This window comes from Perca flavescens, chromosome 6 (genome assembly GCF_004354835.1).
Source record: "Perca flavescens isolate YP-PL-M2 chromosome 6, PFLA_1.0, whole genome shotgun sequence".
Lineage (NCBI taxonomy): Eukaryota > Metazoa > Chordata > Actinopteri > Perciformes > Percidae > Perca > Perca flavescens.
Window position 1 is genome coordinate 1,646,815 of NC_041336.1, and position 22,500 is coordinate 1,669,314.

Here is a 22,500-nt window from a genome sequence, read left to right on the forward strand (position 1 = left end):
GGGGAAACACCAGAGCAGGGGGAAAGAGAGGGGGAAACACCAGAGCAGGGGGAAAGAGAGGGGGGAACACCAGAGCAGGGGGAATGAGATGGAGAAACACCAGAGCAGTGGGAATGAGAGGGAGAAACACCAGAGCAGGGGGAATGAGAGGGGGGAAACACCAGAGCAGGGGGAAAGAGAGGGGGAAACGCCAGAGCAGGGGGAAAGAGAGGAGGAAACACCAGAGCAGGGGGAAAGAGAGGGGGAAACGCCAGAGCAGGGGGAAAGAGTGGGGGAAACAACAGAGCAGGAGCAATGAGAGGGGGGAAACACCAGAGCAGGGGGAATGAGAGGGGGGAGACACCAGAGCTTAAGGCTTTCTTCTTCATAAAATGTGTCAGACATCATCACATTGTTTTATTAATTTACATTAGTAAGCTACAACACAATGTCTTTCAAAACATGACCTGCACGAAAGAGAAAAAAAAATGAATGCGTCATTGTACACAGCACATTTCAAACCAATAAACGCTTGGTCAGTGTCTCTCAGCATCCGATAGCGGCGAACAAATCCGCTTCTAGCATCTGACGGGACACACCGGGCAGAGCAGCAGCTCCACCGCGGCGCTGTTGGTATGAAAGACAACACAGGACTTCACCCAGGAGACTGGGGTTCAAGTCCCGTTCTTGTCCTGTGTTTTTAACCCCACCCACGATCTTTCCCTAACCCTAACTAAGTGGTTTTACCCCACACGTCCCAAACCCAAGAGCACCAAAAAGTGACACCAATGGGCCGATTCAGAGCACCAAAAAAAGATGCCAATGGGCTGACCCAAGAGCACTAAAAAAAGATGCCAATGGGCCAACCCAAGAGCACTAAAAAGTGACACCAATGGGCCGACCCAAGAGCACCAAAAAGTGACACCAATGGGCCGACCCAAGAGCACCAAAAAAAGATGCCAATGGGCCAACCCAAGAGCACTAAAAAGTGACATCAATGGGCCGACCCAAGAGCACCAAAAAGTGACACCAATGGGCCGACCCAAGAGCACCAAAAAAGACGCCAATGGGCCGACCTAAGAGCGCAAAAAAGTGACTCCAATGGGCCGATTCAGAGCACCAAAAAAAGACTCCAATGGGCCGACCTAAGAGCGCCAAAAAGTGACTCCAATGGGCCCATTCAGAGCACCAAAAAAAAGACGCCAATGGGCTGACCCAAGAGCACCAAAAAAGACGGCAATGGGCCGACCCAAGAGCACCAAAAAAAGATGCCAATGGGCCAACCCAAGAGCACTAAAAAGTGACACCAATGGGCCGACCCAAGAGCACCAAAAAGTGACACCAATGGGCCGACCCAAGAGCACCAAAAAAAGATGCCAATGGGCCAACCCAAGAGCACTAAAAAGTGACACCAATGGGCCGACCCAAGAGCACCAAAAGTGACACCAATGGGCCGACCCAAGAGCACCAAAAAAAGATGCCAATGGGCCAACCCAAGAGCACTAAAAAGTGACACCAATGGGCCGACCCAAGAGCACCAAAAAGTGACGCCAATGGGCTGACCCAAGAGCGCCAAAAACTGACACCAATGGGCCGACCCAAGACCACCAAAAAGTGACACCAATGGGCCGACCCAAGAGCACCAAAAAAAGACGCAAACGGGCCGACCCAGGAGTACCAAAAAAAGACGCCAATGGGCCGAACCAAGAGTGTCCGAAAAAGACGCCAATAGGCCGACCCAAGAGCACCAAAAAAAGATGCCAATGGGCCAACCCAAGAGCACTAAAAAGTGACACCAATGGGCCGACCCAAGAGCACCAAAAAGTGACACCAATGGGCCGACCCAAGAGCACCAAAAAAGACGCCAATGGGCCGACCTAAGAGCGCCAAAAAGTGACTCCAATGGGCCGATTCAGAGCACCAAAAAAAAGACGCCAATGGGCTGACCCAAGAGCACCAAAAAAGACGCCAATGGGCCAACCCAAGAGCACCAAAAAAAGATGCCAATGGGCCAACCCAAGAGCACTAAAAAGTGACACCAATGGGCCGACCCAAGAGCACCAAAAAGTGACACCAATGGGCCGACCCAAGAGCACCAAAAAAAGATGCCAATGGGCCGACCCAAGAGCACCAAAAAGTGACACCAATGGGCCGACCCAAGAGCACCAAAAAAAGATGCCAATGGGCCGACCCAAGAGCACCAAAAAGTGACACCAATGGGCTGACCCAAGAGCACCAAAAAAAGACGCAAACGGGCCGACCCAAGAGTACCAAAAAAAGACTCCAATGGGCCGACCCAAGAGTGTCCAAAAAAGACGCCAATGGGCCGACCTAAGAGCGCCAAAAAGTGACTCCAATGGGCCGATTCAGAGCACCAAAAAAAAGACGCCAATGGGCTGACCCAAGAGCACCAAAAAAGACGCCAATGGGCCGACCCAAGAGCACCAAAAAAAGATGCCAATGGGCCAACCCAAGAGCACTAAAAAGTGACACCAATGGGCCGACCCAAGAGCACCAAAAAGTGACACCAATGGGCCGACCCAAGAGCACCAAAAAAAGATGCCAATGGGCCGACCCAAGAGCACCAAAAAGTGACACCAATGGGCCGACCCAAGAGCACCAAAAAAAGATGCCAATGGGCCAACCCAAGAGCACCAAAAAGTGACACCAATGGGCTGACCCAAGAGCACCAAAAAAAGACGCAAACGGGCCGACCCAAGAGTACCAAAAAAAGACTCCAATGGGCCGACCCAAGAGTGTCCAAAAAAGACGCCAATGGGCCGACCTAAGAGCGCCAAAAAGTGACTCCATTGGGCTGATTCAGAGCATAAAAAAAGACGCCAATGGGCCGACCCAAGAACACCAAAAAGTGACTCCAATGGGCCGATACAGAGCATCAAAAAAAGAGTTCCCAGAACCCCTCAGTTCACTCAGGTGTCCCTGCCTTGTCTTTACGGTGTTGTTTTCCTCTCTGCAGCTCTTCTTGTTGGAGGAGATGAGGGAGAGGAAGTATAACGGGTACGCTCGTGTCATCCAGAAGGCGTGGCGTAAACACATCGCTGTCCGCAAGTACGTCAAGATGAGGGAGGAAGGTGAGTCTGTCTTCCATAAGGTGGTAAAAGAAGCAACAACATTTGGGTTTGTGTTTGTGTCGTGGACATTATGTCCTTCTTTCTACTAAGGGGTTTTCTGTCTCTTCCAGCCTCGGACGTCCTGCTGAACAAAAAGGAGCGCCGCAGGAACAGCATCAACAGGAACTTTGTGGGCGACTACCTCGGGACAGACAACCACCCAGAGATCAGGCAGTTCGTCGGCCGCAGAGAGAGGATCGACTTCGCCGACGTCGTGGTGAAGTTTGACAGAAGATTCAGGGTAAAGACTCCGTCCAGAAAGAAACGACTGAAGCATAGTTAACCTCGCCCTTCCTCATCCAAGTTGTAATAAAATGGGAAAGTGCTAGAATCCATTTCTAGGACATCAGGCACTGGCTGTGTCTCAAAGCGCCTACTTGCACACTTCAAACACTTAGTTTGAAGCACATAGTGGAGATAACGCACTGAATGACCCCCTTAAAATGACCAAAATGTTCAGTGAGGAACGATGGACCCTACTCGTACTAAACAGGCGCCAACTTGACTACAAAGCGGAAGGGAACCCTTGACCGGCAGCTGATTGGACGAACGCGTCACATGGGTCTGGCTGCTTGAGAATTTCAAACCGAGCATAATGGCGGCTCATTCAGAATACGATCTCGTATTGTACTAAAATAGTTCACCGAAACGTGTTTCTGAAAACATTTTAAGCGAGAAATAGGCCGTACAGTTGCTGAATCTGTCTTCATTTCAGATCAACAAAGGTCAGTTTAAAAGATTTTCGTCAGATTTTCAGTGTTCATTTTGGGACAATACTTTTTTTTTTCAACCTGGACCCTATTTCCTACGTAAAGTACGGCGGCTGACACGGTTCAACACAAATGCCAAAGCAGGGAGTTTCAGTTGTGTTTGTGTCGCTCCGCAGACGACGAAGCGTGACCTCATCCTGACCCCGAAGTTCCTGTACCTGATTGGTCGAGAGAAGGTGAAGCAGGGTCCAGATAAAGGTCAGATCCAGGAGGTCCTCAAGAGGAAGATCGAGCTCAACAAGATCCAGTCTGTTTCCCTGAGGTACTCCAACAGAACCAAGACCAGATAGAGAATCGGAACCAGAGCTAGATACATTACCAAGACCAGTACCAGAACTAAGACCTGAACCAGACCTAAGACCTGAACCAGAGCTAGAACTAAGACCAGATACAGAACCAGAACCAGAGCTAGATACATTACCAAGATCAGTACCAGAACTAAGACCTGAACCAGAGCTAGAACTAAGACTAGATACAGAATCAGAACCAGAGCTAGATACAGAACCAAGACCAGAGCCAGAACTAAGACCTGAACCAGAACTAAGACTAAGACTAGATACAGAATCAGAGACAAAACTAGATAGATAAATTAGTGAAATGTTTGTTTTATCTTGTCTTTCTATGTCTCTCTCTCTCTCTGTCCTGTCTGTTTCTCTCAACTGTCTTTCTTTGACATGTCTGTCCCTCTCTGCTTGTCTCTCCCTGTCTGTCTCTCGGTCTGTCTCTCTCCCGGTCTGTCTTTCTCCCTGTCTGTTTCTCTGTCTGTCTCTCTCACTGTCTGTCACTCTGTCTGCCTCTCTCCCTGTCTGTCTCTCTCTCTATCCTGTCTGTTTCTACCGGTCTGTCTCTCTCCCCCTGTCTCTCTCTCTCTCCCTGTCTCTCTCTCCCTGTCTCTCTCTGACCTGTCTGTCTCTCTGTCTGTTTCTCCGTCAGCACTATGCAGGACGACTTTTTCACCATCCACGAGGAGGAGTACGACAGTGTCCTTCAGAGCGTCTTTAAGACGGAGTTCCTGAGTCTGCTCGTCAAACGTTACCAGGAGAAAACTCAGAAGAAGCTGCCGCTCAAATTCAACAACCTGTCAGTACCTCCCATGGTTTATCCTGTACCATACACATGGTTTATCCTGTACCATACACATGGTTTATCCTGTACCATACACATGGTTTATCCTGTACCATACACATGGTTTATCCTGTACCACACACACATGGTTTATACCATACACACATGGTTTATCCTGTACCACACACGCATGGTTTATACCATACACACATGGTTTATCCTGTACCACACACACATGGTCTATACCATACACACATGGTTTATACCATACACACATGGTTTATCCTGTACCATACACACCATACACATACCACACGCACATGGTTTATCCTGTACCATACACATGGTTTATCCTGTACCACACACACATGGTTTATCCTGTACCACACACACATGGTTTATACCATACACACATGGTTTATCCTGTACCACACACACATGGTCTATACCATACACACATGGTTTATACCATACACACATGGTTTATCCTGTACCACACACACATGGTTTATACCATACACACATGGTTTATCCTGTACCATACACACCATACACATACCACACGCACATGGTTTATCCTTTACCATACACACATGGTTTATCTTGTACCATACACACATGGTTTATACCATACACACATGGTTTATCCTGTACCATACACACATGGTTTATCTATAAAGTTTTTCATGGACTTGCTCCACCTTCGCTTTCTACATACATTAAACCAAGGTCTGACAGAGGTTATTGTACCAGAGCCTCATTTAGAGGAGATATAGAGATCCCGCATAGAAAAACTACCTTTGGACAAACTGTTCTGTCTGTCAGAGGAGGTAATTTCTGGAACACCATCCCAACGAACATTAGAGAATGTCCAACTTATTGCACATTTAAAAAGCACTTTAAACTATTTCTTAAAAGTTCCCAGTTATGTCATCATTTTGACTAATTTTACTGATGTAATGTAATCTGTCTGAATGTGTGATAATGTGTTCCTTGTTTGATATTGTATATTGTCATATTCTTTTGCTTTGCATTATCTTGCATGTTGTTGTTTTCCTGCCTCGGGACTACAGGTGAAAATTAGCATTTATGCTATAACCTGGCTCATTTACAGTCCGTACAGAAATGTTAGATTGTTCATTAATGTGCACTGTCCCAAATAAATAAATAAATATTGTACCATGCGCACATGGTTTGTCTTGTACCATGCGCACATGGTTTATCTTGTACCATACACATCTTTCATGCAGTAAATTGTACCAGGACGCCTCTCATCTGCTGCACTATAAAAAATATTACTCCTGTGGTTAAGAATTAAGCCCAAAGCAGTTCCACAGAGACAGAAAAGGTGCTTTCTGGAGAGCAATAGATGGTTAACCTAAAGACAGACATCTGTGAAATACATGGTTACAAAGTACAATTTCTTTTTTATTCAGGCGGCAATTACTGCTGTGTAGTGTTATATGTGGTTCTTTTTTAAATAATCAAACAAAGTCCAGACCTTCTCGTCCAGAACCTCCATGAACATCATGTGTTTCTGTCTCTGTAGTTTGGAGTTTAAGGTGAAGAAAGGCGGGTGGGGTCCCTTTAACTCCTCGGGGTCCAGACAGATCCAGTTCCAGACGGGTCAGGGGGACGAGGCCGTCCTGAAGCCCAGCGGGAAGGTCCTGCAGGTCTCCATCGGACCCGGGCTGCCCAAGAACTCCAGTAAGTCCCAAACACTCAAGTAACTCCCAAACACTCCAGTAACTCCCAAACACTCCCAAAAACTCTAGTAAGTCCCAAAAACTCTAGTAAGTCCCAAAAACTCCCAAAAACTCTAGTAAGTCCCAAAAACTCTAGTAAGTCCCAAACACTCTAGTAAGTCCCAAACACTCTAGTAAGTCCCAAAAACTCTAGTAAGTCCCAAAAACTCCCCAAAACTCTAGTAAGTCCCAAAAACTCTAGTAAGTCCCAAACACTCTAGTAAGTCCCAAAAACTCCCCAACTCTAGTAACTCCCCAAAACTCCAGTAAGTCCCAAACACTCTAGTAAGTCCCAAACACTCTAGTAAGTCCCAAACACTCTAGTAAGTCCCAAAAACTCTAGTAAGTCCCAAACACTCCCCAAAACTCTAGTAACTCCCCAAAACTCCAGTAAGTCCCAAACACTCTAGTAAGTCCCAAACACTCTAGTAAGTCCCAAACACTCTAGTAAGTCCCAAACACTCTAGTAAGTCCCAAAAACTCTAGTAAGTCCCAAACACTCCAGTAAGTCCCAAAAACTCTAGTAAGTCCCAAACACAAATTGTATGTTTTTGACATCTTCATCACTTCCTGTTTGGTTTGTAGGACCGACGAGGAAGGACAATCGCAAGAGTCGCTACGTGGGAAGCCAGGCTCCGCCCAGCAGCCAGAACAGCTCAGGTACCAAAAACATCCAGACTTTTACAGCAGTGGTTCCCAACCTGGGGTCCGGGGGGTGGAAAAGATCACAGGGGGGGGCAAAATCTTTATCTGGTTTAAGGTAAAAAAAAATATATATATATATTTGCATATGTTAAACAAATTATGATAATACACTAGAATATATAATTTGTGTACAAAAGTCTGTATAAAAACTATATATTTTTGTTCTCGCTTAAAATTGTAGGCAGGCAACTAAGTAGGCCAAACCTCCGGGACCTCTTAACCTGGGACCCTTGCTGTCATCAGGTCAGCTGCTAGCTGTTAGCGGTTAGCCACTAGCTGATAGCAGCTAACAGCTAGTTATGAATGAAACATGGCGGAGGAACGTAAAAGTGCTGATAACTCCTCTGTATCAAAAAAGAAAGTTAGGCTCTATCTCGAGAGTTACCTCAACTTCGGTTTCGGGGGGGGCTCAGCTTTTCTTAGACATACAGTACAGGCCAAAAGTTTGGACACACCTTCTCATTCAATGTGTTTCCTTTTTATTTTCATGACTATTTACATTGTAGATTCTCACTGAAGGCATCAAAACTATGAATGAACACATATGGAATTATGTACTTAACAAAAAAGTGTGAAATAACTGAAAACATGTATTATATTTTAGATTCTTCAAAGTAGCCACCCTTTGCTTTCTACAATGTAAATAGTTATGAAAATAAAAAGGAAACGCATTGAATGAGAAAGTGTGTCCAAACTTTTAGCCTGTACTGTAAGTAGGGGGGGCGCCAAGGAAAAAAGGTTGGGAACCACTGTTTTACATCCCCTTTTCAATTACCTTTATTCAAAGTTTTCATTGCCTTTTTCATCACGTTTTTCAATGTTTTTTTGTTGTCTTTTTTTGTCACATTTTTTTGACATTTTTGTCCCCTTTTAACAAAGTTTTAGTCACCTTTTTTTCAATTGTTTTCATCGTCTTTGTCTACGGTTTCACCGTTCAGTGCTGCAGACAGCAGTTTGTGGTCCAGGTTCATCCAGCAGGCTGCTCTCAACTGAGCGTTTGTTGGTTTGTAACTTTACCTTTTTTTTTCTTCAGCTTCTCGCTCCAGAGGAGGCGGAGCTCCCAGAGGAGGCTGCACCTCCTCCAGAGGCTCCTTGCTGAGGCAGCACTCCACCATGGAGCAGCCGAGTCTGCCCCGACTCCAGAGCCAGCGTCGCCCCGACAGCCGGGCCCCAAAACAACCCGACATGGGCTTCATGAACGTCCCCGAGCAGGGCGCCGCAGGGTGAGACCGCCAGCGACTTTACCATAACCAAACACATAACTCTGTCCATGTTCGCACACTGTTCCACGTTCTCTGCCATATTTCCACCAGACTCCATTTAAATAAACAGTGATTTTATCATCGTAAAACACACTTCATTCAAAGTGAACAGAAACTAAATTAATCTCTCAAAAGCCGTCTTGGTTCATCTTTCCACTGTTCCAACAATCACCACTCTGGTTTGGTTGAAATAAACCCTTAATTCACCCATTTACATGTGGAGATATGCTGGCTCTATACACGCTAAAAGTCCTGATTATTTACATGGAGTCTGGTGGAGATATGCTGGCTCTATACACGCTAAAAGTCCTGATTATTTACATGGAGTCTGGTGGAGATATGCTGGCTCTATACACTCTAAAAGTCCTGATTATTTACATGGAGTCTGGTGGAGATATGCTGGCTCTATACACGCTAAAAGTCCTGATTATTTACATGGAGTCTGGTGGAGATATGCTGGCTCTATACACACTAAAAGTCCTGATTATTTACATGGAGTCTGGTGGTGAGATATGCTGGCTCTATACACGCTAAAAGTCCTGATTATTTACATGGAGTCTGGTGGAGATATGCTGGCTCTATACACGCTAAAAGTCCTGATTATTTACATGGAGTCTGGTGGAGATATGCTGGCTCTATACACGCTAAAGGTCCTGATTATTTACATGGAGTCTGGTGGAGTTTGGTGATGGTGATTTTGGGGCTGTTTGATGTTAAACTAAAAGGATCTTACTCTTTAACTAAAAGGTCTATCTCTGTAGGGATCCATCCCATAATGTTGTCACACACTTAGAATTATAATCTGAGTCTGTCAGCAGCAACAACAGAACTTGTAGTGACTCTAACTGCTGCTGAACATTAGTCCTGTAGTGTTACATTACAGCTCGGTTCTGGTTTCATACTGGACCAGATCCACAGATTGTTGTTCACATTAGTCTCTCTGTGATCCTTCAGGCTTCAGCGGCGGCTGTCGAAGGAGGTGAAGCCTCTTCCCGGAGCCGGCCGAGCCAAACCGGCGCCCAAACCGAAGCCTCGCTCTCCACAGTGCAGAGCGCTGTACGCCTACGACGCCCAGGACACCGACGAACTCAGCTTCAACGCCGACGATGTCATTGACATACTCACTCAAGGTACTGCTGAAACTACTGTTATAACTACTTCTAGTACTATCTATCTATCTATACAGTATATACAGTGCTCAGTATAAGTGAATACACCCATGCTAAAGTTGACTAAAAAGAGGAATAAAAGATTATCTTTTGAAAATTGATCTTAATGTCTTAATTGAAAAAATTAGGAATATTCCAACCTTTAAGGACACCAATTTTCTTTGTGAATGAATAATGTATCGTGAAGAAATAAATGTTCTTCCTTAAAATACAGGGGGCATAAGTCAGTCCACCCCTATGTTAAATTCCCATAGAGGCAGGCAGAGATTTATTTTTAAAGGCCAGTTATTTCATGGATCCAGGATACTATGCATCCTGATAAAGTTCCCTTGGCCTTTGGCATTAAAATACCCCCACATCTTCACATACCCTTCACCATACCCCCACATCTTCACATACCCTTCACCATACCCCCCACATCATCACATACCCTTCACCATACCCCCACATCATCACATACCCTTCACCATACCCCCACATCATCACATACCCTTCACCATACCCCCACATCATCACATACCCTTCACCATACCCCCACATCATCACATACCCTTCACCATACCCCTACATCATCACATACCCTTCACCATACCCCCACATCATCACATACCCTTCACCATACCCCCACATCATCACATACCCTTCACCATACCCCCCACATCATCACATACCCTTCACCATACCCCCCACATCATCACATACCCTTCACCATACCCCCACATCATCACATACCCTTCACCATACCCCCACATCATCACATACCCTTCACCATACCCCCCACATCATCACATACCCTTCACCATACCCCCATCATCATCACATACCCTTCACCATACCCCCACATCATCACATACCCTTCACCATACCCCCACATCATCACATACCCTTCACCATACCCCCACATCATCACATACCCTTCACCATACCCCTACATCATCACATACCCTTCACCATACCCCCACATCATCACATACCCTTCACCATACCCCCCACATCATCACATACCCTTCACCATACCCCCACATCATCACATACCCTTCACCATACCATAGGAGTGTACTTACTCTCTGTTGTTTCTGCAGATCCGTCTGGTTGGTGGTTCGGGCGGTTGCGGGGCAGAGAGGGGATGTTCCCCGGAAACTACGTGGAGAAGATCTAACCCTTCTCTCCTCTCTGGGGGGTCAGAGGTCACCGGAGCTGTCAACACATCAGCTGACAGGAGAAACAAGTTCATTCACAAACAAACACAGATGTTTCACTCAGACTGATGACAGCTTGTCGCTGTGTACATTCAGGTTACATTTCCTCCCTCTCATTCCCCCTGCTCTGGCGTTTCCCCCTCTAATTCCCCCCGCTCTGGTGTTTTCCCCTCTCATTCCCCCTGCTCTCTGACATTTCCCCCTTCTTGCTTTGCTCCCATCAGAACTACTGTCGCCACTAGGGGGCGCCACCACTAGAAACCTAAATATAGGTCAGAATGATGCTGGAACAAACCAACTTCTGGGGGAGTTTCTTCAGGGGGGGACAGTCTGTTAAACGTCCCGTAACACTGTGTACGCTCAGGTTGAACGTCCCGTGTGGCTTCAGTCTCTGATCATCTCTGATGGTTTTAAAGCAGCAACGTGATCAAATCTTACATCAGTGTTTAATTCAGCCGCAATATATAAAAGTGTCGACAGAACAAACGTACTGAAACGAGCCCCAAAGATCTTCTAAAGATGTGAAAGATATTAAAGATGAACAGAAACTAGATGTCACACTGAAGATGTAACACGAGACATTTCAACATCCCTGATGATGAAAACATGAAACCTGTGCATGTTTAATTCCTCTGATTGAAAGATAACTAAATATATATAAATGATAATAAGAGTGAAATGTTGTGTACCTATCTGCAGTTATTAACAGTTAACAGAGTCTGTATGTTTTATAGAAATAACAAAAAAATGTTGATTTAGCTCCGAGGATCATCCAGCCAATAAACTTTCAGACATTTCAGTACGAAGCTGAGTCTGAGTGATGAAATTAATGAATTAATGTTATATATAAGGGTTAATGCACACACACACACACACACACACACACACACACACACACACACACACACACACACACACACACACACACACACACACAGACACACACACACAATATTGTTTCACCGTTTCTCTAACAAACTTACTTCACCTACTTTTAAACAAGGTAAGGAGGGTATAACAAAAGTTACGAATGTAACTACAGTTCTATGAATCCTGGATGAACATGAACACCAGAGGCAGTGCTTAACACTGAATATATTCTGTATCTCACTTGCGCAGGTTTAGTATTTATATCAACAAAGTCACATGTGACCTCGGGGAGACCCTAGCCAAGGTATTAAGTTCCAGTGTCATCCCCAAGCTCATTCCTACTGAACCTTCTCGGGTTCGCAAGACTCTGAGTGACCAAGAACTCTGGCGGTCATCCAGAATTCATAGAACCGTAGTTACATTCGTAGCTTTCATTCTGTTTCATCCTTACTGACCGCGATAGAGGCCGTAGAACCGAACCCAATGGATAGGGGCTGGCAACGTTCACCTGTAATAACATGAGAACGTGCTCGGCAACGCTTATGAGGCCACGGCACATATTTCCTCCAAGGGCACACCTCTCAAAGTCGCCCATGATGTGGAGACACATGTAGAGTAGTATTTCATTCCGGGTGGTCACGGACTGATCACTCGCTCTGTATGCAGAGGCAATGGCCTCCATAATCCAGTGGGACAGACGCTGCTTCGAGAGAGCCCAGCCTTTCAAACGACCACCACAACAGACCAAAAGTTGTCAGACTGATGTATGCAGGCGGAAGCGTCCACATAAGCCCTAAGGGCCTGCACCGGGCACAACAGACTCAACTCGTCACCCCTCTTCTCCGAAAGGGGGGTCAAAATGTGCCAGGAAGATAGGCTGATTGAGGAGTGTGCATGCCAGCACTTTAGGGAGAACGCCGTGACAGGCCACAGAGTGATACCTGAGCCATCCGAGTTCCACCTCAAACAGGAATCACTCACGGACAAGGCATGTAGCTCACCAACAAGTTTTGCGGAAGTGATGGCAAGGAGAAATGCAGCCTTGGCTGACAACCACCTCAGCTGCGCCTCTGCCAAGGCTTCAATGGGAGGCAAGCATAGGGGGTCCAGCACCAGGGGCAGGTCCCACGCAGGAGCCCTTGGGGCGCTTGTGGGATAAAACCTCAGAGCCCTTTTTAAGAAGCCTGTGACTCTTAGGGTAGAAGGAGACCGGCCACCATCCAGGAGGGTCTGCAGAAAATCAAGGATAGCAGGTAAAAACATTGCTGTAGGCTGGTCAGGAGGGGGGCAGCCCATGTGGTCGCATAGGCCACGTCCATTCCAATCAGTACCCTACTGTAGGCGTGGCCTCAAGAGTAGCCCTAGATGGTACCCTCAAAATTTCATCAAAATCGGATGAGTCTCAGAGGGTCATGGCAAACAAGAATCTAAAATGTTGCGTTGATAGCATTTATTTTGGCCGAGATATGGCAAAGTTTGTGTTTTCGTAGCTATCTACATGAATTAGTTTTTTCATAATATGCGCAATTTTTATCCGATAAAAATTCTTTTAAAGGTCCCATGGCCTGAAAATTTCACTTTATGAGGTTTTTAACATTACTATGCGTTCCCCTCTGCAGTGCTTAATTTGTAAAGTGGGAGGTCCCGGAGCGCAGAGGGGGGCGGTTGATAAAGCGACTCAAAAAAGGGGTTGGAGGTAATGGAACAAAAAAAATGATTACAAAAAAAATTAAACAACGCTGTGTGTACATCAGGGCAAAGTTTATTTTTATTTCAGAACATGCACTGCATCTGTGCGAATGTAAAAAAAAAATATATATACACTGCAACAATCGTTTTCACAAGCAGCAATTATCCATCAGACTATTAAATTAACCAAAAAACCCGCCGTGGTGTCCACATTCTTGATTGGCAGAAACGGTTTTTGTCTGATTTTGCTTGTCAAAGGGTGCACCCTGATAACGCCTACAAGGAGACACGGCAGAGTGATTGGTCTCTGTCATCCACAGCAGGACGTTTTCATTGGCCACATCGTTGAAGTTGCTGAACTCTTTTAAACACTACAAAACAACAACAGTAGAGACAGAAGTTAAACTTTCCTGCTGAGTCGTAACGTTCCTCAAGTAACACAGACGGTAAGATATATCATTCTATCTCTTTCTATCTCTTTAATATTGTCAATATTTTGTTTATTTTTACTGTCGTATCACAGATCATGGACAAAACAAATCATGCAGATTTGTCTTGTGTAACACACTTTGCACTGTTCTTTGTATTAGTAGTCTTATGTAATAAGGTTACATTAGCTATTTCAGGGAACCAAGACACAATGACTGAATTAGTATGAATGGGTTAAACTGGTACTAATTTATGGATAAGCTCCTGGACAAATGATACTGTTATCAGCTGTTATGTAACGCTGCCTGCAGGGTTTAAGCATCTGGGAATGTTTTCTAAACTAAATGTGTGGTATGTTCACACCGAGTCAGAGCACATATTTGATTACATGAGTTCATTGTGAGATCATTGGGATCATTTGTATTTAAACACGTTACTCACGCTACTTGTGTTACTTGTCGGTGTAGATCTGTAGGCACCAACGTTTCTTTCATCAACATGTCCAAAATAACCACTATAGCTGCTTTGTACCTGTTGTGGAATTCCCAGATACGTCAGAAAATCAAACGCTATCATGTCTGGAGCTCAGTGCACAGAGAGAGAGAGGTGTGGAGAAGCCAGACACACGTGACACGTCTGTCATTTCCGGTTTTTATTTTTTGGGCGACAAAACAGATCAGCGCCGCCTGCTGTTATGGAGACGTATTACGTCTCATGCACGCGCAGAACGTATGCTCAAGTCGGCATTGCTTTGGTGTGTTCTGAGGCACTTTTTGGACCTCAGGGAGCTGACTGATCAGTCCGACTGGCGTTTCTGCCAACGGTCGGCCGTCGGTTTGGTGTGTCAGAGGCTTTAGCGGGAGGAAGCCACAAGGCTCGTTATTTGTTTGTAGGAGTAGACCTTGAGCAAGCACAAGGCCCTGGCTCTGATGCTGAGAAGTATCGGGATCTTTCCTAATCATACAGTACCTATCCAGACATTACTGAATTAATTTTTGCATGTTTTGATGGTTTTGCTGCCCATAAAAGCTCCCTGACTGCAGGCAACAATTTATCTTACAATATAGACTACACACATTCTTGGAAAAAAAAAATATTTAAAGGCAATCTCCTAACTTTGACTTATTGTATTTTACAGAATGATTAGATGAGGGTAAACGTTTATATGCTGCAACCTCCTGACTCAAAATAGCTCAATGATTTTCTGTTTTTACTTATTCTTCAGGAAGTGCTATGGATAATCCACATGATGTTGAAATAATAGCAGCAATTAAAGAACAACTGGAAACCAACGGACCCGCTGCAGCCGCTGCAAAGATCCAGACTTATTTGGACGAGCAAGATAATATTCAGCTAAATATTGCAATTACAGGAGAGTGTGGTTCTGGTAAATCCACCTTTGTTAATGGCTTTAGAGGCATACCCAACAGTGATAAGGAAAGAGCCGCCCCTACTGGTGTTACAGAAACCACCAAAGATGTTACACCATACCCTCATCCAAATTATCCCAATGTTACACTTTGGGATCTTCCAGGTATGGGAACCACCAAGTTTCCAGCTGACGAGTACCTGAAGAAGGTTGAATTCAAAAGGTTTGACTTCTTCATCATCATCTCAGCTGATCGCTTCAGAGAAAATGATGTGAAGCTCTCTGAGGAGATTCAGAAGATGGGGAAGAAGTTCTACTTTGTTCGCTCAAAGATTGACCACAACATATATGATGCAAAAGAAACTCAGGGGTCAGAGTTCAACGAAGAAAAGACCCTTAAGGAAATAAGGGAGGACTGCATTCAAGGTAAGTCTGAGGTTAGGTGGATATTTACAAATGCCTAAAACTTAAAGGACAATTCTGGCACCAAACGAACCTAGGGGTTAATAACAGATGTCTACCCACTCTGTCGTTCTCTGAGACATGTTTTCATGCTAATCAAAGCTAATGTTGTAGCTTGAAAGAAGCTAGCGCGGACCGCTGATTGGGGGAAGGCTTTATAAAATAAGAAAATAAAAACGGTTGATAAACACCACACGCGGGACGCAATCCCGGCTCTCCTGGGTGAAAGTCCTGTGTTTTACCCATCTGTCCCCCCAACCAACCTCCATTCTTTCATACTACTCACTATGGCGATAATTCACATGTAATGTACAGTCAATGGAGGCCAAACGACGTTGATAACATGCCAAAATGGCATACGAATTGGCGTGTCATACATACGCCACTTAGTGAGATCAGTCTGCAGCTTCTCAGATCTGAACAAATATTTCTACTGTAAATGACCTACCTGTCTTTGTGTCTGGCCTGCAGAAGGTTTCTGGGATGTGTAGGCTTAAGAAGTTATTTGTTTGTTTTAATTCCATCATGTGAAGTTAACTTCCTGTTCTCTTTGTGACGAAGATCTTAAAGGACGTGTTGAGTCTCCACAAGTCTTCCTGGTGTCCAGCTGTAAACTCCACCTGTATGATTTCCGTCTGTTAGAGAAAACCTTAGAGGAAGAACTTCCTGCACACAAGAGGGATGCTCTGCTGTTGGCCTTGCCCACTGTCAGTCTTGAAATCATCATAAAAAAGAAAGAAGCTTTACAGGCTAGAATAAAGTACCCTGCCGGTGTGTCTGCATTGGGAGCAGCTGCACCAGTTCCTGGGTTATCTGTTGCCATTGATATGACCATGATTGCTGCCACCGTTAGACAGTACCAAGTCACCTTTGGTCCTGATAGCGAGTCACTGCAGCGTCTTGCTGAGACTGTACGTGTGCCTTTGGATGAGCTTAGAGCAGCGATGACATCACCACTGGCTGGAAAAGAAATAACCAAAGATCTTATTATTAAGATACTGAGCTCTTCTGTGGCTTTCCTTTCATTAAATGTAGCAGAGGAAGGGTCTAGATTTCTTCCATTATTAGGAATCCCAGTAGCAATGACCATCTCTTTTCTCTCCACATACCAAGCTCTCAACATGTTCCTCAACATGTTTGCTGAGGATGCACAGAAGGTAGTTGAAAAGGCCCTGGGTTTGAACACCCCAGTGTGATATCATAGATAAATTAATCTTTATTGTCATTGTGCTCAAAGTCTAATATGTTTACCAGCTCTTCAGTAGATTTAGTAATAGTGACAAGGTTTTTGGTGCTGAGGTAGCAGCATAAGGGCTTTTTAGTGCAACAAAGTTTGCAATGTTTCAGTCTTTGGCATTATTGATTTTGATGTCATGGAAAGGGGCAATGGTTCCTATGTACAAGATGTGGTTCCAAGACCTGACCAGTATATTACATCTGGAAAGGATAAGATATGTAATGAAAGACAATTCAACACATTACATTAAAACTTGGCAGCCCTTGGTTTCTTACCTGTCACAATGAAAGTTATAAAATACATATATGCAGTGTATTACTATATCTCTTGAGGGAGTTAGATGAGTAGAAGGAGGATTGGGTAGGGTATGAGGGAACAAGACTCTCTTGTATGCTCTCATTTTTATTTTGTATCCTCATTTCTTTATTGTTTATTCTTTGGTTTCGCACTGTGTGCTTTAATCCTGTTTTATTTTATGTTTACAGAACATTTGCACTAACTGTATGTCGACTCTCCACTATATTTCATCACTTACATTGACTGCCTATTCATATATATATATATATATATATATATATATATATATATATATATATATATATATATATATATATATATATATATATATATATATATATATATATATATATATATATATATTGTGTTATAACTGATTCAACACCACTAACTAGATCATAATTTGCACTAACTGTATATTGAGTCTTTACTACATTTCAGCATTGATATAGACTGCTCATTTCTTTATTATTTATTCTTTGGTATTTTCTGTAGGCTACCAAATATTTTATGTATACAGATCATTAGCACTAACTGTATATCGACTCTCCACTATATTTCAGCCCTTACATTAACTGCCTATTCATAAATATATATATATATATTGTGTTATAACGGATTCCACTAACTAGATCATAATTTGCACTAACTGTTCATGTTTTGTTTGGCTGTACACTACATCTCAGCAGTGATATAGACTCTATTCATGAGTTTATTCATGTATATTGTGTTATTATCTCATCACTTTCGCATATCCATCGTCTTACTTATACCTCACTTTGCGCTGGCTTTGTAATTCCTACTTAATCTGTATTTCAATCTGTATTTTATGTAGCCTATTGTATTCTGTATTCTCAGGCTGTATTGAATGTGAAACTGTATGATGTCTTGCACATTATGCTTTTCTTGGCCAGGTCACCATCTGTTCTCAACGGCCTACCTGGTTAAATAAAAGTTAATTAAAAAAAATAATAATTTTAACTTTACTTTTACCGTTCAAAAAACTGTATGTTAATCTGAATAAAATGAAGGCTTTTGAATAATCAAATAAAATGTTCATTGAAATGAGCTGAAATGTGTGATTTTGTTATTACTTGAAATGAAATGAATTCTTCATGTTACATAGCAGAAGGTTGTACCAACACAGAATACCCTGTTACTTCTCCGCCATCTCGTGGACATATGTTGGCATTACATCACACCTCACACCATCTTTAAAGGAGTGCTATGCAGTTTGGGCAATCGCTATTTTTAGAGTCTATTCTATCCAGACATGGGGGACTCGAGTCACATGACTTGACTAAAGTTAGACTCGGGTCGCAAATTTTAGGACTTGAGACTTGCTTAACATTCATAAAAGACTTGACTTTGACTTAGACTTGAGTCAAATGACTTGAAATGACTTGATTTTCTGTTTAATAAATATTTTTTCCCCCTCTGATATTGAGGAGGAGTTAACTTTATGATTTTAGTGCTGTTGCATGCGAAGGGAACCGAATATGATGACGCGGCGCGCGGCGGCAGACCGTCAGTAAACAACACTGGCTATGGCCATAGATAGTGGATATAAGAGGCTACGGCTAGTAGGCTAACTTAACGTCATGGATCCCTCTCATGGGCGCCGATACCGTGGGTGCTCGAGCTCCGGAGCACCCACGGAAAATACTGACCACCCACGAGTGCCAGACTGCCGGTTCATTTTAGCGTGAATCTAAAAGTAAACACTGCAGTTGTGGAGCGTGTGTCATAGTGTGATTGGTTATGTCGGTGGCATTGATTCTTAATTTCCCACGAAGCTGATCGCGGTTACGAGCCAGTTAAACTTTTCATCTCTGATCCTGTCTGTATTAGTGAGAAGTGGCGCTGTCCTGAGGTGAAAGAGAGCCTATAGGCAGGCCTACTCTACGCCTTTATTACGGCGTGTGTGTTGGTGTCGGCCGCTGTCCGTTTCCTAAGGTTCTGAAATGCAAACACTTTTTTTGTAAAGGGTGTGCGCGTGTGAGCACCATCGAAGGAAAACATAACTCGGCGCCTATGTCCCTCTGCACAGAAAATAATAAAGTTTGGCTATAAGGATTACACATCTGACCAGGCAAAGAGAAAAAATGAACAGCAGTTTGCAAGGTCTGCAGTAGGCCTACAAACATTTTCCGACGTCGAATTTCATCAGACTCTTCAAATCGGGAGAGATTCGAGTTCCAGTCCCCATATTCAGCTGAACCACTATTTGGACATTTGTGATGGACAGAAGTCCCTTCAGTTTTTGGCCATGAATAAGCACACCCTCCCCTCTTTGTTCAAGGTGGCGGTAAGAGCGAATAAAACTAGGCACACATACACACACAACACACAACACAAATCTCTCTCTCTCTCTCTCTCTCTCTCATAAACACACACATGCAGACGTAAGTATGTGAATAAAGCTAGGCACACATACAACACACTCTGCACTCTCACACACACGCACATTCACTCACAAATACACTGTCAAATATCAACATATACTTTCCATTCCCTGTGATAAGCAAAGGTGGTGGGATTCAGCTCCTCCTAAAGAATATGTTTTGTTCTTTAAGAGAAGGAAAGGTTAAAGGATGTGTTTCTGTCTCATTAAAGTGAGGCATGTTTGAAGAATATTATTTGACTTAGGAACCATTATACTTTAATTGTTTGAAGGAATTTCATGATTTAATGTCATGTTTGAGGAATATTGAACAATGCTGATTTATTGTTGGCCTAATATCAGTTTTAGGCTGTGATTTTTTATCTGTGTTAATTTAAACTCTTCAGATGTATGTGGACGCAATGTCTTTCGAGTAAAAAATGCTAAAAAAAAACTCCAGCAGTTCATAATCACTGTCTTTAGCTTGTTTAAAAATGGAAACTTTGGTATGACTTGACTTGTGACTTGCTTGACCAAAGCTATGACTTGACTTGACTTGCTTGATTGTCACAAAAAATGACTTGGACTTGCTTGAGACTTGAAGGTTAAGACTTGAGACTTGAAGGTTAAGACTTGAGACTTGAAGGTTAAGACTTGAGACTTGCCCATGTGTGACTTACTCCCATCTCTGATTCTATCCTGTCTTAACTTATCGTGGCTTTGCTAAATATAATGTGGGAAAAACATAATAATGGTAATATGAAGTTCACTATTCCCATACTGTACAGTTAATTTGCAAGCATTTACATATTATATATATATATATAAAAATCTTTGTGGATTAAAGCAGCAGCACAATCAAATCTTACATCAGTGTTTAAAAGTGTTGACAGAACAAACGTTCTGAAACAATCCGCATAGGTCTTCTAACGAGGCAAAAGATATTAAAGATGAACAGAAACTAGACATCATGAGACATTGAAATGTCTCGTGATGATGACATTTTTTTTTATTTAATCCTCTTGTTTCCTGTTTAAAGTTTACTTCCCCTTCCCAGAGTTTGTGTAGCAGCTTGTTCTCTCCGTGTGGAGCTCCAGCTGAAGGTAATTTAACTCTAATATCTGTAACGTTTAAAATATACTTTAATGTTAACTCTTTAATCATCATCTGGTTAAAGGGGGTTTAACCCCCAAGGTTAAAGGGCTGTTTGAGGGTTAAGACTTGGTTGTAGGATTAGGGTTAGAATTAGGTTATGGTTAGGGTTAGGGTAAGGGTTAAGGTTAGGCATTTAGTTGTGATGGTTAAGGTAAGGGTGAAGGTTAAGGTTAGGCATTTAGTTGTGATGGTTAAGGTAAGGGTGAAGGTTAAGGTTAGGCATTTAGTTGTGATGGTTAAGGTGAGCGTAAGGGTTAAGGTTAGGCATTTAGTTGTGATGGTTAAGGTTAGGGTAAGGGTTAAGGTTAGGCATTTAGTTGTGATTGTTAAGGTTAGGGTAAGGGTTAAGGTTAGGCATTTAGTTGTGATGGTTAAGGTTAGGGTAAGGGTTAAGGTTAGGCATTTAGTTGTGATGGTTAAGGTTAGGGTAAGGGGCTAAGGAATGCATTATGTCAATGACAGTCCCCACAAAGATAGTGAAACGCACTTAAATGTGTGTGTGTGTGTGTGTGTGTGTGTGTGTGTGTGTGTGTGTGTGTGTGTGTGTGTGTGTGTGTGTGTGTGTGTGTGACAGATGGAGCTGTGATTCATCAGGAAACCAACTCTTCTTCATCAACTCAGAAACTGTAAGTTGCTGTTTGATACATTAACAACACGTTAGTCTTTGGTCTCTTCAGGGTTAGTTTCTGGCTCTGTAATGTTAAATATAATGTTTCTACTTCACTTCTTATTTCCTGACCAAGTGTTAAGGACTCTTGTGTTGAAGATAAATCTCCATGTTGTAACATAAACTACTACAGACGAGGTTTATAATACTTTGCCAGAGGCCTGTACTATGAATCCAGATCATGACAACCGTGGTCCTGAATAAACTGTGTCACGATGGTGGTAATAATTAGTTCAGTCAATCCAGGGTTAGTTTGCAGACAGACAGACATACAGACAGACAACCCAGGGTTAGTTTGCAGGCAGACAGACATACAGACAGACAGACAGACAGACAGACAACCCAGGGTTAGTTTGCAGACAGACAGACAGACAGACAACCCAGGGTTAGTTTGCAGACAGACAGACAGACAACCCAGGGTTAGTTTGCAGACAGACAGACAGACAGACAGACAACCCAGGGTTAGTTTGCAGACAGACAGACAGACAGACAACCCAGGGTTAGTTTGCAGACAGACAGACAGACAGACAGACAACCCAGGGTTAGTTTGCAGACAGACAGACAGACAGACAACCCAGGGTTAGTTTGCAGACAGACAGACAGACAACCCAGGGTTAGTTTGCAGACAGACAGACAGACAGACAGACAGACAGACAGACAGACAGACAGACAACCCAGGGTTAGTTTGAAGACAGACAGACAGACAGACAACCCAGGGTTAGTTTGCAGACAGACAGACAGACAACCCAGGGTTAGTTTGCAGACAGACAGACAGACAGACAACCCAGGGTTAGTTTGCAGACAGACAGACAGACAGACAGACAACCCAGGGTTAGTTTGCAGACAGACAGACAGACAACCCAGGGTTAGTTTGCAGACAGACAGACAACCCAGGGTTAGTTTGCAGACAGACAGAC

General features: G+C 43.5%; 3 protein-coding genes across 3 annotated transcripts in view; all 3 read left to right on the top strand.

Annotated features, from left to right (window-relative positions):
- myo1eb (myosin IEb) overlaps positions 1 to 11,827 on the top strand; it is a 44,649-nt gene extending 32,822 nt beyond the window's left edge. The window contains exons 19-27 of the mRNA XM_028581492.1: positions 2,957 to 3,071; positions 3,182 to 3,351; positions 3,997 to 4,142; positions 4,814 to 4,960; positions 6,495 to 6,652; positions 7,276 to 7,350; positions 8,429 to 8,618; positions 9,612 to 9,787; positions 10,909 to 11,827. Coding sequence (XP_028437293.1) covers positions 2,957 to 3,071; positions 3,182 to 3,351; positions 3,997 to 4,142; positions 4,814 to 4,960; positions 6,495 to 6,652; positions 7,276 to 7,350; positions 8,429 to 8,618; positions 9,612 to 9,787; positions 10,909 to 10,985 — 1,254 coding nt within the window. The 3' untranslated portion in view covers positions 10,986 to 11,827. The remainder of the gene's footprint in view (positions 1 to 2,956; positions 3,072 to 3,181; positions 3,352 to 3,996; positions 4,143 to 4,813; positions 4,961 to 6,494; positions 6,653 to 7,275; positions 7,351 to 8,428; positions 8,619 to 9,611; positions 9,788 to 10,908) is intronic.
- Positions 11,828 to 12,754: 927 nt separating this feature from the next.
- On the top strand, positions 12,755 to 17,040 carry LOC114556736 (interferon-inducible GTPase 5-like). Its single transcript, XM_028579770.1, has 3 exons — positions 12,755 to 12,986; positions 15,239 to 15,808; positions 16,406 to 17,040. Exons 1-3 carry the CDS (start codon positions 12,755 to 12,757, stop codon positions 17,038 to 17,040), a joined length of 1,437 nt encoding a protein of 478 aa, XP_028435571.1.
- A 3,646-nt stretch (positions 17,041 to 20,686) lies between these two features.
- LOC114557814 (NACHT, LRR and PYD domains-containing protein 3) overlaps positions 20,687 to 22,500 on the top strand; it is a 20,839-nt gene continuing 19,025 nt past the window's right edge. The window contains exons 1-2 of the mRNA XM_028581482.1: positions 20,687 to 20,864; positions 21,491 to 21,542. The gene's annotated coding sequence lies outside the window, so the exon portion shown is untranslated. The remainder of the gene's footprint in view (positions 20,865 to 21,490; positions 21,543 to 22,500) is intronic.

What these genes read in the sequence shown, in the direction of transcription:
- LOC114556736 (XM_028579770.1), top strand. Translation starts at nt 12,755, where the DNA reads ATGTGCCAGGAAGATAGGCTGATTGAGGAGTGTGCATGCCAGCACTTT. An exon ending in TGCCAAGGCTTCAATGGGAG is followed by an intron (nt 12,987 to 15,238) that starts GCAAGCATAGGG and finishes CTTATTCTTCAG; the next exon opens with GAAGTGCTATGGATAATCCA. An exon ending in AAGGGAGGACTGCATTCAAG is followed by an intron (nt 15,809 to 16,405) that starts GTAAGTCTGAGG and finishes TTTGTGACGAAG; the next exon opens with ATCTTAAAGGACGTGTTGAG.